Raw genomic sequence first — 15,931 nt, forward strand, 5'->3', positions numbered from 1 at the left:
TAGATGCCTCCAATACATACCAACCACAACAACAACAGCAACAACACCAGCCTTCAACGCGATCGAAGACCCAATCAAACTGATCGGCAATCCAATCAACCATCATCGGAGGAATAGCGTCTGATAAGGCGGGCAAAACAAAAATGAAAGGTGTTCAATGTATGGGTGAGGAAAGTTAAGAAAGGGTATGTCTCAATGCTCGCATGGTCGCTTGTACTGGTACATAGCCTAGTGTTGCGAGCGCATTGAGTCCATACAAGGATTGCGGCACATGGTGGCCACGTGGAATCGACGTATTTACTTGATCCGTTGACAGCACTCTGCACTATGGCATCAAGGAAGAGCTTGTCGCCAAAGGCGTCCTACAGTGTCAAGAACTGGTCAATGATTCCAACGATGATGGAGAAGATGAAGATAACAATGATAACGATGATGATGATGAGGAGATAATTGTTGAGGATGTTGACGAAGATGTTGACGATTTGTTCTCTGTTGGAGATAATATGTGCACATATATATGCGTTCTTTTTTTACTTATTGCTAACATACATCCACAGGACCGCGGCTGAAAAAAAGAAGCTCACCTCAACTTACAAGCAATGGAAGGGACGTTACCCTAAGCTACACGTCCAACTCAAGTCCTGCCTCGAGTACGGCGCCATTGACGTGTTCAAGAAGCTCACAAAAACAGTACGGCAATTTTGCATCTTTTGCTTGGTCCTAACTATACTTCTTTAGATCAACGATTCTTTCTATGCTGCAAGACGCCACGACAGTCACCAACTAAAATACAAGATTGTTCACCTCATCACCGACAACCTGCAGCAAACGGATATTGATGATAGTGCCGTCAAACCCGCTCTCAAGCCTAGCGTCAAATCAACCCGCAGCCACAACCACCCCATGACCGCAGCCTTGCTTTGCCCCTCTCAACACATGGTGGATTCAGAGACGGATGATACTCGTAAACAGTATGTGTTTCTTTCTCCTGTGTTCACTTGACTTATTGTTTGTCTTTCAAATTGATATTGAAGTTCCAAAGACAGGAAATAAAACTTCATTGTACTCAATTGCCCACGTTTCTTTTCAATTACTCGAAGTACAGGTTACCCCCTCCAGCCACCAAAGATGGTGTCGTTGCTACCCCCAGTCAAGATGACTCCATTTTCCGAGGGTTTCTAATTCCAAGAGTAAGCTGTCGTCGGTTGCCTGTTAATCATAAGCTAAAATCTATTGTAGGCCCTCAGAGTTCTATGAGTGGCGCCAACCGCTGCCATCAAGTGCCCTGGCAAAGCTATTCGTCCTGGGAACGCCAAGCTCCACAACCTCACCACACTCACCGAGCGTACGCTCGCTTACACCATAGCCCAGGTACTCTTCCTCTCAACTTCCTCTATCCTCCTGATGAGAACCCTTCAGACCTAGTTCGCCCTTTCTTGCGGTGAGGAGTGGCATCCCATCATAACCAGCTTCGACCTCAAGCAGTTCTACTACCTGATATGTGGCTTGCTTGATGCAATGCCTCAAGACAAGAAAGTGGCACTATTCGATTACTTGAACTCGTAAGTTTCATTTTCTTTGAGCTGTACTGCTTCTCACCCTAGTAAACAGGAAAATTTTCAGTGTAGATCATGACAAGGACGAGAGTCTTGAAGTTGACCCCGAGAGCGAGATTGGCAACATGATCGCAGGTTGGCGATCAAGTGGTGATGGTGGAGGGAGTAGTGACGGTGGATACGACGATGATGCCTCTGCATCCACGTAGAATTTCTCCCCCTTTTTTTACTCCTTCTTGTGCTTTGCCTGCTCTGTAGAATGTACTGCTAATGCTAATGATATGTGTATCCCTTCTGCTTATTTGTGTGGTTTTTTGAGTCCTATGATTGCTAAAAAAAATGACAATTCGCTGCTCCCAATCAGTTACAGATTCTACAATGGATTAATATTTACAAAACCGGCTACCATATGCTACAACTCGCTGTAAGCCCTGCCTCTTGTCCTCATTCCTGCAACTTGTTACTTCATTGACAATCCATTGCCAGCCCAACAATTCAATAAAACCCACAAAACTCACTATAAACCAACAAAACCCACTGCGAACTTCACCTCTTGTTATGATAACGGATACTCGCTGCAACTCCCAAGACTCTTCACTCATCTCCACGATTGGCCACGAGGTTCTGGATGCACTACAACTCCCACCACGCCTCACTACACCTCAAAACCCCCTACAAACCTACAAAACTGCTCACAACTCTCAATGCGCTACAACTCCCGCAATGCCTCACTACGCCCCCTAACTTGCTGCAACTGGGCACAACTCGTTGCAAACACCCTCAGGTGTGGCAACGAATTGTTCCATGGGAGACAGTCTTGCGAATATGTTGCGACAGTGTCGCAAGACTCTCACAAACCCTCGAGTAGTATTAAATGGCCCTGCCACCCGGTACCTCGGATCGTGGTCCAGACAACGGATCCCGAGGTATACAGCGGCGTGGCAGCGTGGCCGGATTTTTTCTGATGGCATGGTCAACATATGTAGAAGGGACAGCGTCGATAGAGGCCGTGTTGTCATTGACTGAGTAATACCGAGTATATACCACTGACCAGGTATTTGGTCAAAAAAAGGTCAGTCAGTCAGTAACAGTGTTAGAATGTGACATTAGGTAACATAGACTTACTTGCCCACTGCCATCATTCTCGTTGCCCCGCATGCCATTACCTTCTCTCAGTGGCTACACTACTGTATCGGATTCTTGCGATGAGGAGAACCAGTCGAAGAAAATCCCTTGGTCACTTCGGGAACTCCGGACATTCCAGAATCGACTGGAGCAGCGACTAGAACATGTCGAACAACAGCAACAGTATAACACAACCATGCTACAGGAGATACTAAGAAAATTAGATGATATGTCAGAACATGGAGTAGATGAACTGAAGCATGTGGTAGACAAGCTATTGGAGGACTCGGAGACACAAAACACATTCATTCAAAGCAGTACGTACATGGCTTGAGTTTTTTTGATAATTTATCTGACAACTATTCTTCTAGACTACTTGGAGTCCTCAAGAGTGTCCCGCCGTCCTCGAATCAAGCCGACCTTTGCTACGCCATCACCATCATCACCACCTGAACCATGGAAATACAACACACTGAGGCTCCTCCCTTCATCACCCATATGACATGTACCTCAATGGTCAAAGAACCGGGAGGATTATAAAATCTTTCGAGATCAATCAATTAGAACGTTCAGCCGAGGGTTTCATCAGTTTATGGAATCTTTGCGCCTACCGCCGCCTTGAAAAAGTCTGTTACTGACTATCTATCCATAGATCATGAATGGATATGGTACATGTAACTCAGAGTGTGGGCATTGCAGAAGTGCGAAGGCTGCAATTTCACGGCGCTTGACTTTGGACACCGTTTGACAGTAACGTAGATGTAGGAAAAATTACTAGTAGACCAGTGAGTTTTGCCTTGAGACAGGCCTGGCACCATATTCGCTTGTGTACTGTGTCTTTTGCAGAATATAGCTGATTATTGGTCATAAAGAGGTTCCAAAGTGGCGAACGTGGGGGCATGGTTCACAAACTCAAAATCAGGGAGCTGCGAGCAAGGTAGATGTAAGGAAAGAACAACGTTGAATGCAGTCAACGACAACGATGCGTCAAACGGAACAGCGGCGGAAATAAAATATATATAGTAATGACCGGTCAGTTAAATGGTAATACTGGGTCAATTAAATACCGGGTACGTGTTTTTTCAGTCAAACACTGACCGCATTGACTGACTTTGACAACATGGGATAGAGGGAGACGATGGGGGAAAAGGACGGAAAGGCTCGTCATATTCGTACATAACTAGTACTATATAAGGAAATACGGAATATGAAATACGTCTATCTCGGGATGGACGGCGATGCCGGAGCGACCGCAGCCAACAACATTCAGCCGATCCTCAACAACATATGTTCATTATATATTGAGTTTAAGTATGGGATATATATAAAGTAGCACATATCTGTACGACATGGGCCAGTTTTGGTAGTGTACCACTTTGGCGCTTGAGTGATAGGCAAGTACAAGTAGCACAAACACATTTACAAGTGCTCTTCTAATTGGTAGGAGATGTTGGATACTGTACGGAGGTAATACAAAAAAAGTACGACTAAATACTTTCGGTACATATATTTTGATCATCGACACCTTCAAATTACCTTCAAATACAACGGCTTAAGTCCATTTACCCAGCAACGACATCACCCCCCACCCAAGAATCATAGATCCAAGGGCACACGCCAGTTTTTTATTCGACGTGTTCATCATCTCCTTGTTAAACAAGAATTCATGCGCGAGGAGCTAAACGAGTTTCAGCTCCAATGTCAAGGAAGAATGAAGGGGGGAAAACGCACCTCGACAAGCCCGGTGTAAATCAAGGTCCCTGCACTCAGCGAATCCAGGGTCCCAGAGACGATACTCGCGGTCGCACTTCCAGGGTTGTACGTATTCCGCACGCCTAATCCAATTGCGATACCGATCGGGGTTGTGAGGCCGTACACTATCACAGCGACTATAGGAACGTGTCGGTACGATGCAGGCAGTTCGAGATATGCAAGTCTTGAGCCCAATCCTAAACCTTCGAACGTTTCTGCGGATATAAATGGTCATCAGAGGGGGAATGAAGATAACAAAGGTGAAACATACGATGGAAGGCCAAAACGATAAACAGGACCTTAAACTGTTCGTCCACTGCCAATGTCAGACCAATCAACACACTATGCAGGACCACGCCAAACTCGAGGATCGCAATTCCGATTATCTGAGCTAGTGGGTTATTGAGAACTCCGTGGGCGTGGGGTTTCGGGGCGGACGTGGATGCAGTTGTCGTTTTGGCTTGAACGTCGTAGGCATGGTGATGGTGATGGTGATGATGGTGCTTCTTCTCCGCATTGACGAAGGGCCCCTTTGCCCTGTTGGTGTCGTCTTCCGGTCTATGTGCAGCCTGGGTGCCGCCTGCTTCGTGACCATGTTTGTCTATAACGGCATGGACGAGAAATGAATTAGTAAGTGATAAGAAGCAAGTGTGGCCAGCCTATTTCTGAATACCTACCGTATGTTGCACCGAGCTTGGCTAACTTGGCGGTTCCCCATCGGAAAGCAATAACTTCGACGAGGAAGAGGAGGAATATACTGAGCATACACAGAGCCAGGGCGTAGGGCTAGAGAGACAGAGGCGATCAGATGGGCGAGGATGTCGTATCAACGGCGACGCACATAATCTGACCATCTTTCTCCTACACATCCAGACTCAAACGCTTCTAGTGCTGGTGCTAGCAGATGAATAAACGCAGTGGCAATCTAGAAAATGAATAACTGATTAGCTTCGCGCCGCCAGAGCAACAAACAAAGGCGCAAGAACGTACAATCACACCAGAACCAAAATATTTGGCGAACCTTTAGATCACTGGCAGCGTCAGAAATACGAAAATATGGAGGAAGAGAATAGCAAACGTACTCAAATAGTGCTATCGGAACGCTCATAAATCTCGAACAACTCGCTAGGACAGGAAATAAAGCACCGAGGGTAGAGCCGATTCCAATGACAAAGATGGAAGCGATCCTCAAAGGCAGATGTTCATCTACAGCATTTGGTGAGCCACATTGTAATTCTGAGTCGGACATGGGAGGAGGAGCAGGGAAGGGGAAGGGAAGGAGCATGACTGGGGAGGAGGTTATATAATGGGTCGTAATGTGTTCTGTAATACATCAACGGATGTGGCGCAACCTCTCTCATGTGGCTGTGTGAAATGAGAAAAAAAATGCAAAATTCTGATTGGTTGAAGCACATAGATGAGTACCCTCACAGTACTCAGTGCCTGAGGCGGTAGGATCGTCCATACCCATCGAACGCTCCCCCAGTCGGATTAGCCCAATCTGCATGTCACTGCTCAAGCCAAGAGCAGAAATCAACCAATATTCAGGTCGAGAAACAGCAATAGTGCGCTCGTAATTCTGCTCAGGTGGCTTTCTAGATAACAGAATGTGTGTCCATTCAACTCCGATGTTCCCTGCCTGTCTGCCTCTGTTCGCATTCAGCATTCCATCATTCAGTCAAGTAGCCTTACTTGGTTGGCATAGAGCGAAGAATACCGCCCATGTTTTTTATCAGCAAAAGGTCAACGGATCTAACACACTCGCTGCGCTCTGTAATATACCATTTGCGCCCACAGGCAGTTGTTGACCTGCTTACATATTCCATGCCCACAATTTTCACTCGTTTACGCCTTCTTCTTCATCCCGTTACCCTTTGCCAAACCCGTCAAAGAGACAACTGTGTGCAGTCTAAACGCCCAACCATACCAAGAGGTATGAAAAGGAACGGGATATAGTCCGAAACCAAAGCGCCATATTGAAACGTTGTGAGTGCGTCGTCATAGAATGCCTTGGTGACATGGAGTAGGCACAGAAGTGTCGTGGTCGTTGTAGAGGCACCGTACAGACAGAGCAGAGGGTAGATTTTGGGCGAATTCTTCAAGAGACCATGGGTGTCGAGCACGAATGTTGGGACTTGGAACAACCTAAGGGCCAGTCAGTGAGGTTCATTTTCGTAAGTGACAGCAGTGACCTTAAAGTTCGTTCCACAAAAGCGACCTGAACCAAATCAACTCGTTCGCTCCCTTCCCGTTTGCCATTCTAACCATGAGAAGATCCTGGCTGAACTCTACGTACCACTTGTGCATCCCGGTAAGTGCACTGGATGTCAAGTTCGGTGAGGAAATCGCATTGAGGTGAAGAAGAAATGTTATGGTATGTGGAAGGTGAAGAAAATCGTGTAAACGAGGTCGAACGGATACGATGAGATGGAAAGGGCCATGGAGCAAGTTGACAGCTGTTTCCATAATCGTAGGCCGCTCAGAAGAAAATTTGATGATGACCAAGCAGGTCCCACGACCCCAACGCACCAGATCTATGGCGTGGCCGACTTGACTCGCTTTGTGCTTCACGTGGGTGCAAGTGTGATATTTGGGTGATATTTATGATAGCATTATGGCGTGGGATCTGCTTGGTCATCGTCAAATTTTTTTCTGAGCGGCCTACGATTACTATCACTGTGTAGGTGTTTTCAAATTTTTAGAGATACACTCCGGACTTGTATTTTCTATGGATATATCTTCTTCAGCTTAAGAATATCAGACTCTCAGTATCTCTACTAGCTAATTCTGAAATTTGGAGTGTTTTTATTGAGTGGACGTGGTAGAAGAGAGGTGCCGGAGAGGGAGCTCTGAAAAACGGGGTGTTTTCAAATATCAGTCACATAATGTCACATTGCCGAAGAGCAGCCGATAGCCATTCCTGCGTCCAGGTGTATACGACCAAATTGTAACTCCGACTGATTGATAGCAGATGTGTCACGCTTCACTCGATATCTTCTTTCGACATCTTCCTCCACCTGCGTACATGAGCGGTATCATCTTAAATCGAAGTTTTGATATCCTAGTATCACACCAAGGTGAAATATCTGGTACCGAGAAGATATTCATGGTGTGCGCCTGGGAAATAACCTCATTTGTGAGGTTTTTACGTGATTCACCGAAAACATTGACCTTTTTAAAGATAAAAACACTGTATTGAAAAAATAGTAGCTACGTAGATCTATAGAAAAATACCATAGGAACTCATTCCGTCGAAGACCGAGACCATGCAAAGTGTGGAGGAAGGGAGGAAAGTGGATTTGAAAACACCTACCCACTTGAAAACACAGGGTCAACGATAGTATGGAAACAGCTGGAAGTCACGACGTTCTCGTCGGACAGCTTTCAGGGCAGCGTTGATTGTACCGTGAAGAGCAGGCAAATAGATGCAAATCCGGCGATCCTCGGAGCTCGGTGACACTTTGGTTGCAACTGTTGGGGTCCGGGCGAGGTACCCAGAAGACCTTCAGCCTCGCGTTCATCTCGCCGCCTCCATGAGCAGCTCGTGTCGTCGACGTTGTTTCTTAAACATTCGTCTCGCTGCTGAATGTCGTTTCGTTACGTTCACCGACTCTCGTCCCGATATGCAACTCAACTCCCCTCTTCAACATGAACCCCTACATCAGGAAGCACTCTGAATACAAAGCCCGCCTCGTAACGGAACGATATGTCCCGAGGGGTACAACAGGATTAGAATAAAACAGACCATTCTTGACCTAGTCAAAAACTCCCTTCCCACCAACGTTTCTGGACTGGATTAGGGCGAAAGAGTTTAAGGGGGTTCTAGGCTACTTCTGTTGGGGTAAGGAAGAAGAGAAGAGTACAACATTTACACGACCTTTTGAAGTCGTACCTCGCGTTTCGGGACAGGAAGCCCCTCGTTGTTTTCCTCGAGTTGCTTTATCTTTGTTCACCCTCCGCCCTAGATCTTCTCAGGTTGAAACATAGCAGATACATTACCGTGTTTCCTGAAGATCGGTGTGATTATCTGCTGTGAGACTGGAAGATTGAATCTGGGATTCGGGAATATGGATTTAGATCCGCTACGAGCAGCGCAGTAGTGGGAAGGTCCAATTACCGTGCGTCGTAGCTGATACCGAGTCTAATATGAATCGTCGGCTTATTGAGCTCCGAATTTCACGCATAGACTTGAATGTATAACTATTGGTTCGAGCCGTTCAACTGTTTAACTATCTAAGACCACTAAGCTGCGGGATCAGTTCTCTATCTAGTTGCCGCCTACAGGCCAAGCCACCTCTCCAGCTTCGGGGTCCTGCTGCCAGATTGACCCATACTTGGCTCGGACACACTTCTCATCGTCAGTAGCGATCCAGGAATAATCCGAGTTGGTATTATACATCGCAAACTGCTTCCCATCGCCACTCATGACCATCAGCGACACCGTGCTCGCGTTCAACAGGCTTCCAATCCCAGATGCATTGAGATACAACTCCAACCAGTTCTTGTCGTTAACCTGCTTGTACTCGCCAGCAGGAATAAGGATAGAGTTCTTTTTGATCGCATTATGGAGGGCCAAAGCGGCTTCTGCGGGGCGGGAGCCAGCAGCGGCTGTCCCACCTAGAGCCATGTAAGTAATTTTAAGAAATTGATATAGATCACGGAGGGTCGCGATCGTCTTCGGAAGCTCTACAGCGGTCACCAGTTCTTTGATTTCTCCAACGGCGATTAAGAAGAGACCAATGTCGGTGATAAAATCAGCAATGGCCCAGTCGGGATTGAGAGACACCATGACATGGATGTCTTGGTCGGTCGCGTTGGCCATGTGGACACTGTGGCTGGAACCGAACGGCATGATGATTATGATTTTCTAGAAAACTTCAAGGGATGTAAGTTTTCACGATGACTTGGAGAGTTAACTGTTGTCCTAACCTTTCAAGTAGAACTGTTGGTTGTTCTGAGGATATGAACTCGACGAACGTACCCTTTTTATATTTTATTCCCAGTCATATCAGCCATTCAATAGAGCCAGCATACCTGTTGTAAGAAAAAGATGGTGGAACATGTACTAGGTGATGAAACCATTCGAGCCTTACCTGCAGAACGCTCGCGTCGTATTGGCTGAGATGGAACTGACTCCGCGATAGAATTGGTTTGGTCACCTTAACTTGCAGATTCAAATACGAAGAATATCAGTTGTCATTTAGTTATCTTCGATTGATTCAATGCCCTGAGTAGCAGAAGTTGGTGAAGTCCCCGGAAGGTACCTGACTCAGCCTGGAGGTCATTGAGAAGTTTGTACCTGGGTCCTGAGAGCCTCTAGAGTGGTAACCAAGCGCCGACAGTAAGAATGTTTTCGATATGCAGTAGTAATGCAGTAGTAACGGCGGCGTGTCAGCGGTAGAAGTTGATTGCCTTTATTCAAGGCGACGGATGTCTTGGAGTCACGGCCCAGGCTGCACTGCCAGGAAGGGTATGCATATCAAACACACATGCATTGACGACGACGGAAAGCTGAGCCTCGTAATTTCAAGCCTGCTCGTGGATATTCAAGATGCTTGAATGGACACCTGGTTTCGAAATGTGAAATGTAAACGTTTGAACTGCCATGACTCACACTACATACTTGACGCCGTTGAAGACCATTCGCCACCGACCTGTTTTGAAATCTTTCCGACAAGATTTGGTTAAAATTCTATCAGAAACGTTCGACTGACGAACGAGCCTTGATTTGCATTTCTTCGCCGCAGTCGGGGCTAAGATTTGGTCGCAAGTCCACTGGCACTTTGTCCCACGAAGTTCGAACGGGAGGTTTGAGTTTGTGTCCGACCCCAGAAACCACCGGCCTCCAGGGAGCCTATCAGAACCTGGTGACTAGCTTTACTTGGGGGCGCAGCGGTTTGACCATTGATGATAGAACTATGCAACGAATCGGAAGTTCGGATCCGGAGCCAACCAAGATCATGTGACTACTTGACGGCAGGCTTGAGACCAGATTCCCTTTCCCAAAAACGCGTTACCTCTTCGCCGTCTTCCTCTATGAAATAATCCGCGGTGACTCTGAAAATACTACTAGGTCGTCTACACAAATCCCTTACCTCCCTTCAAGGGCTAAATGAGTAGCGAAGTTATCCCTGAAGTCTCAATCACGCCATTCGTATGGAGGAAGCCTAAAATGCCCCAGAAGTAGCATTTACAAGTTGTCTGTCAGTAAGGCTCTTTCTTCGCCCATCGATCTAGGAATACACCCTCACTTCTTACATATGTGGAAACTCCCTAATTCCCGTTAGCTAGAAGATTTCCCTCCCGCTGATGTCGGAACCATCGAAATGCCGGAAGATACAAAGACGTAGCAATAACCGTGATGCCAGCCATTCCAGAACTTCGAAAATGTCCAGAGAAATGCCCAGAAGACTGTGGTGGTAGATGAGCCCAGATCAGTATTTTTACTTGGAGCTGAAACTCAAGGCTCCTGGCAATTGTGGGATTCAAATGCATTGATAGATTTACCCATGGATATCTGATTGGCCAGCCGCCGGTAGAAATGGTTAAATACCATCTTGAAATAGACATCTCGGAGCTCGAAGTACCGCGCTCGGAGCTGGGCTAGAGGGTGAACGAGTCGGTGGCGTACGCAACTTCTACCTCACTGTCAGCAATATGTCAGGAATGCGGTTGTACTAGGCACTATTCCATTAATGTCCGTATCAAGCTATGCGACGTGCCTGCGCTAGCAACTACACCATTGCCGAGAACTCTGTGTTGCAGGGTCTCGAAGTATAAAGGTTGAGTAGGTTGAGTACACATCTTACCCTTCGCGATACTCTAAACCGCTTTATCGTCCTTCGCCCCACTTACGAATCATGTTCGGAACCAAAACACTCCTCCTTCAGTCCATACTCACCACCGTTGGTAGTGGAAACCCTATAGCGGTGAAACTAAAACTAAACGTCGTTAATCCCCCTCTTAGTTCTGGCCATTGGCTTACGTTCGAGGAACCAATTGGAAGCAAGAGATGCACTCGCCGACTTCACACCTCCTACTCAATGTGCAAGTGCTTGCGGAAAAGTAAAGGCGAGTTCGAAAGTTCGTTGTCTTTCCCTTCCCATTCCGTTTGTCATCTAAACCTGGAACTTCCTTAGGCTTGTACTCACACTGGAATTACCAAAAAATAATCTCGACTTATTTATGAATTGATTGTAGCTAAATCAGGTAATAGATACATATGATTGAAACATTGTTTAATACATGCCGAATAAGTTCGCTTGAATTATTAATTAATATCTACCAAATCAGGACTAGTTTCAGGTCGCCCGAAAGAATAAATGATTCATAAAATATTAGTTGTGCGGAAAAATGATCTGATTATGTAAAAATCAGTGCCCCTTTCGGGTAGACTGAATATACTGATATCGGTCATTCCGAAAGCGACACTGATTGCGGGAACATCGGCTCGGCTGATAACCGCTCTGAAAGGGAGAAAATCAGCCGGGCTTTCCGTCGATCTGAAAGTACAATTGATTCTCACACTTTCAGCTCACTTGATTGGCTGCTCCCGCGTTTGAGCCCCGACGCAACAGCGTCACAGTAGCATGACTGCTCGCACGCAGTTGCGGCTCACGCTCACGCTTACACGGACCCGCACTCTCTCGTGGTAGCACCAGAGAAGATATTCGGCTGGTAGGGTGAAGGGGCAATATTGATCGATGGAATGGGAGTTCGGAAATGCACCACACGGGCTCGCTACGGTTAGTCGGCGATTCCTCTTCAGCTGCAAATGCCTTTGACACTACAGCCAACGGAATTGGTCTTGCTAATTTCAAGGCTTCGGTTTCCGGTTTCTGTCACCATCAGGCCCTGCTTCTTAGCTCCCGGTAGTCCAGGATAGTCACCCAGGGAGGTTCAATCATTGCACGTCACCTAGTGTTGTTGCGAACCGTGCAGCGATAGGCAAACGGAATTGGGTCTGTGGTTGAGGTACAACGGGTACAGGAAGGGGTGCTTCATGGTCAACATGCGATTTGGAACGGTTTCCTAGCTTGAAAAAGCTCCAACGCGACTTGGATTTCTGAAGGGTTTTTCAGGGTAGAGTTAGAAGAGCGATCGAGAGAGGAAAACGTAAGCGAGAAGACAAAACACGCACGATGGAGGCGTAGAGTTCATGTAGCCATGGTCTCCCACATCATCACTCTCCTTTTTGCACTGTCCGGTGTACAATCCAAGACCTCACGCCTTTCACGCCCTCCCAAGCCTCTTTCTCCTTCTGAACAACATTAAAGAATTCGGGTTTGAATACCCTGTGAGACCGGCGTTGCAGAGGCGTAGGCAGGGAATGTAACATTCCCAACACTAGGAGATGGAAACGGTGAGGGTTGACTTGGTACCATTGAATGAACGACATGAGGAGATGGAAGAGGTATATAGGTGAAACGGTCAGCCTACAGCTTCGCCACCACTAGAATCAGTCCAGTTCAACCAGTCGGCAACTCCGTGGCACTGATCGACGTTGTCGGTGATGGGGGACTTGCGAATTGGTGGGCAACAAGTTGAAGGCAAGCAGGAGCGACATCATCGTCGCGTGAGAGACGACATAATCAGATTGGCTCATCCATAGTACCTACCCTCCTTCCCAGAACCTACCCCCTTCCTTCCTTTCCCCACTCCTTCCTCCCCCTGTCCTGCTGCTGGTACTGAGACTATTGGTGAGTGTTAGTAACATTCCGACCATTGAATGCGAGATTTACATGGAATTTCAGCAGAGTACGCTCCAACCACGACCTAGTACTGTTGAAAAAAGAAGATAGAAGGCGTCGGCGACGGTTTTCAGGGTTCAAGGTGCGTTTGCCTACTGTTTCAGACCGTATCCGCATACTCACTTCGTCGGCTTTTATGCAAACAGTGCGCTCTCCGTCAACTCAAGATTCAGTTCAACTCCAACTCGCATTCGACACCTTATTAAAGGCCCTCCAAGCCAGAAATCCACCTTGAACTCCAGCTCTTCTGTGTTGAGACGACCCACAGGCTACCAACCATATCGGCCAACTCACCTTATCACTATCGAAGCCTGCTGAACGCGCTGTCGGTGTTGAAGCTCGGACTTCGCCCCAAGCCCGGAACCTTTTGCATCATGTCTACCCCTTTAAACACTGAACAAATCATGTCCGAACCACTACATCCCTGTCTTGCCCAGGGTCCAGCTCGTTCCGTCGTTGAGTCAGGTTCATACGTTGTGGAGGCCATCTCGGAGTATGTTGAACTTAACGATGAAGGTATCAGTCTCTTTGCTTTCTGGTTTGGCTCTAACTCACCTTTCAGCAGGACAGAGGATCGAATGGAAGTTGAGAATAACGTTGGCGAAATTGCTTTCCCCCGCCGAAACGCCTGGAGTTATTTACACATTTCGCATCGAGGGCGATTTGCCACTTCTCGCAGAACGCACAGGAAGATACAAGGTCGGCCGTACCATTGACTATGAACGGCGAATGGTGCAATGGGACACACAATGTCCTTCACAGACCAATACCCGGTACGAGCCGGTGTGGGTGGAACATTGCCATCGAACAGGTGAGTTGATCCTTATCCTTGCGTTGCTCGTATTTGAAACTCAAGAGCCTTCCGATATCATAGAGCGCTTGGTTCACCTTGAGCTTAGCAAGGTCTGCCTCGAGCGTCCGCGAGAGCTATGTCTGGACTGCAAGAGGCGTCATTGCGAGATCTTTCGGCTAGCGGAGATGGAAGGAATCGATTCATACAGCACAGTAATCTTGCCAATCATTAATAGGATGGCCTCCAAGGCCAGCGAATGTCCTACACGTTCGTTTTCTTGATTTTAGGGTAAATCTTGGTGTACTTCGATAAAGTTTGCTGCATGTAATAAAAGTGAACATCTAATGGCCGCTGATACTCTTATTTGAATAACTTACGCTCCAGGCGTAATGCCCGCTAACCCGTTCACTTTCTGCGGGTGGTCATTGAGGTCTGTAGTCAAACTACCGGTCTACGGAAACCACGTTCACAGGACTGGCGACCGGAAACACAAGTACTGATCAGGCTCCTCAACCACTTAAGGTTGAGGGATTTGAGATCGTTCCCGTCGAGCTTAACGGCACGCTCCAGAGGATCGTAGAACCTCTACCGATACCAATGAGATGACCGTGCTGATCCAGAGGTTCCGTCTGTCGTGAAGTCAGGGAAATAGAAGGAATCTGATATTCGGAAACGGCGGTTGAGGCCTGGATTCGCGTTCTAGGGGGGAGGATGTGTAAGTTTCGGTTACTGATGAGCAGCAAAAGGCGAGTCTCACCTCAAACATCTCAAACATCTCCTCCTCGTAACCCAGTAATAAGACACATTGATCATCGCCAGGCATGTTTTGAATGCCAGAAACCAGCGAATCGATCACGTCTTCCTTGAAGACATCTGCATTGTTATAGCTGGTAGGATTCAGGATATGAGCCTGCATGGGCAGTTATATGAGGTAAAGCCCGAAAAAGAATTGCATCAATGGAACGCCCACCTCATCTATAATCAAAACTTTCCCTTTCGCACTAGCCAAAATGGCCTTCGTATTCGCCTCTGACTGTCCGATGAACTGCCCGATAAAGTCGTTGGCATTCTTGGTGACAACTGAATTGGACGAGTAGTCAGATCTATGCAAACGAAAGACCACGATATAGTATTACCTTCACCCGTACTAAGGAGGCCCATCTCATTCAATAACTTGGCGTAAAGTTTGGCTACAGTCGTCTTGCCAGTCCCGGGAGGCCCCAAAAAAACGCGGTTCAAAAGGACTTCCACGGATTTCTTCCCTTTGAGCTGTCGTTCATTATTGACCTGGACTAGCGTCACAAGACTGTCAATAGTTGCCTTGGTCGACGCCAGACCAATCAAAGATTGAAGCTCCTTGTACGCTTCACTCTCCTCGATCGGTTTAGAGTGTTGCACAAGCAGGTCCTCCGACGAGAGGAGCGGTCGTTCCGGCACGGAGAGTAAATGAGAGGGCTCTTAGAACGGTGACGTCTGGATGAGAAGAAGAAGCAAAACTGATATGTTCGAGAGAAGAAGGTTTGACGTCGTTCGGATTGGTAGAGTTGATATCGGGAATTCGGTCGATGGTGGCGTACAGCTTGGCAGCTGCACCTCGGCCATATGTAATAGCTGTAACGGAGGGATTTGAGAGAGTGCAGATTCTTTTTTGATGAATGCATACCTTGCATTTCGGGTGCAAACATGGCCAGGGAAAATGACCCAATCAAGATATTGACCAATGTCCGCTGGAAAGGGTGTCTTAGATGACCGCAAGGGGGATGGGAAAGATAGAGAAGTCACCATGGCCTGATCGAACCACGGTCATACCAAAGGAAAAGGCTGTTATCGGATGGTCAGCGCAAGTAAATCGATGCCGTTGTAAAGAAGCATACCCAGCGCATGGGAAGAATAAATGACAAAAGGAAGATTGGTGGGCCGAGACCGTGTACAATGGTGGCCATGACATCAATCCC

General features: G+C 47.2%; 4 protein-coding genes across 4 annotated transcripts; 1 reads left to right on the top strand and 3 right to left on the bottom strand.

Annotated features, from left to right (window-relative positions):
- Window positions 1-2,712: 2,712 nt before the first annotated feature.
- On the top strand, window positions 2,713-3,183 carry E1B28_008204 (uncharacterized protein; the record flags this gene model as incomplete). Its single annotated transcript, XM_043152988.1, has 2 exons — window positions 2,713-2,998; window positions 3,053-3,183. The coding sequence occupies 2 exons, from the start codon at window positions 2,713-2,715 to the stop codon at window positions 3,181-3,183; spliced, it is 417 nt and encodes a 138-aa protein (XP_043008271.1).
- A 1,050-nt stretch (window positions 3,184-4,233) lies between these two features.
- Window positions 4,234-5,718, bottom strand: E1B28_008205 (uncharacterized protein; the record flags this gene model as incomplete). The annotated part of the gene is made up of 7 exons (XM_043152989.1): window positions 4,234-4,359; window positions 4,413-4,648; window positions 4,705-5,034; window positions 5,111-5,219; window positions 5,275-5,358; window positions 5,424-5,454; window positions 5,516-5,718. The coding sequence occupies 7 exons, from the start codon at window positions 5,716-5,718 to the stop codon at window positions 4,234-4,236; spliced, it is 1,119 nt and encodes a 372-aa protein (XP_043008272.1).
- Window positions 5,719-8,700: 2,982 nt separating this feature from the next.
- E1B28_008206 (uncharacterized protein) lies at window positions 8,701-9,285 on the bottom strand (the record flags this gene model as incomplete). The annotated part of the gene is made up of 1 exon (XM_043152990.1): window positions 8,701-9,285. One exon carries the CDS (start codon window positions 9,283-9,285, stop codon window positions 8,701-8,703), a length of 585 nt encoding a protein of 194 aa, XP_043008273.1.
- Window positions 9,286-14,561: 5,276 nt separating this feature from the next.
- E1B28_008207 (uncharacterized protein) lies at window positions 14,562-15,661 on the bottom strand (the record flags this gene model as incomplete). The annotated part of the gene is made up of 6 exons (XM_043152991.1): window positions 14,562-14,675; window positions 14,734-14,886; window positions 14,947-15,056; window positions 15,113-15,347; window positions 15,391-15,587; window positions 15,640-15,661. 6 exons carry the CDS (start codon window positions 15,659-15,661, stop codon window positions 14,562-14,564), a joined length of 831 nt encoding a protein of 276 aa, XP_043008274.1.
- Between the last annotated feature and the right edge of the window lie 270 nt (window positions 15,662-15,931).

The sequence above is a fragment of the Marasmius oreades genome, chromosome 5 (assembly GCF_018924745.1).
Source record: "Marasmius oreades isolate 03SP1 chromosome 5, whole genome shotgun sequence".
Taxonomy (NCBI): domain Eukaryota; kingdom Fungi; phylum Basidiomycota; class Agaricomycetes; order Agaricales; family Marasmiaceae; genus Marasmius; species Marasmius oreades.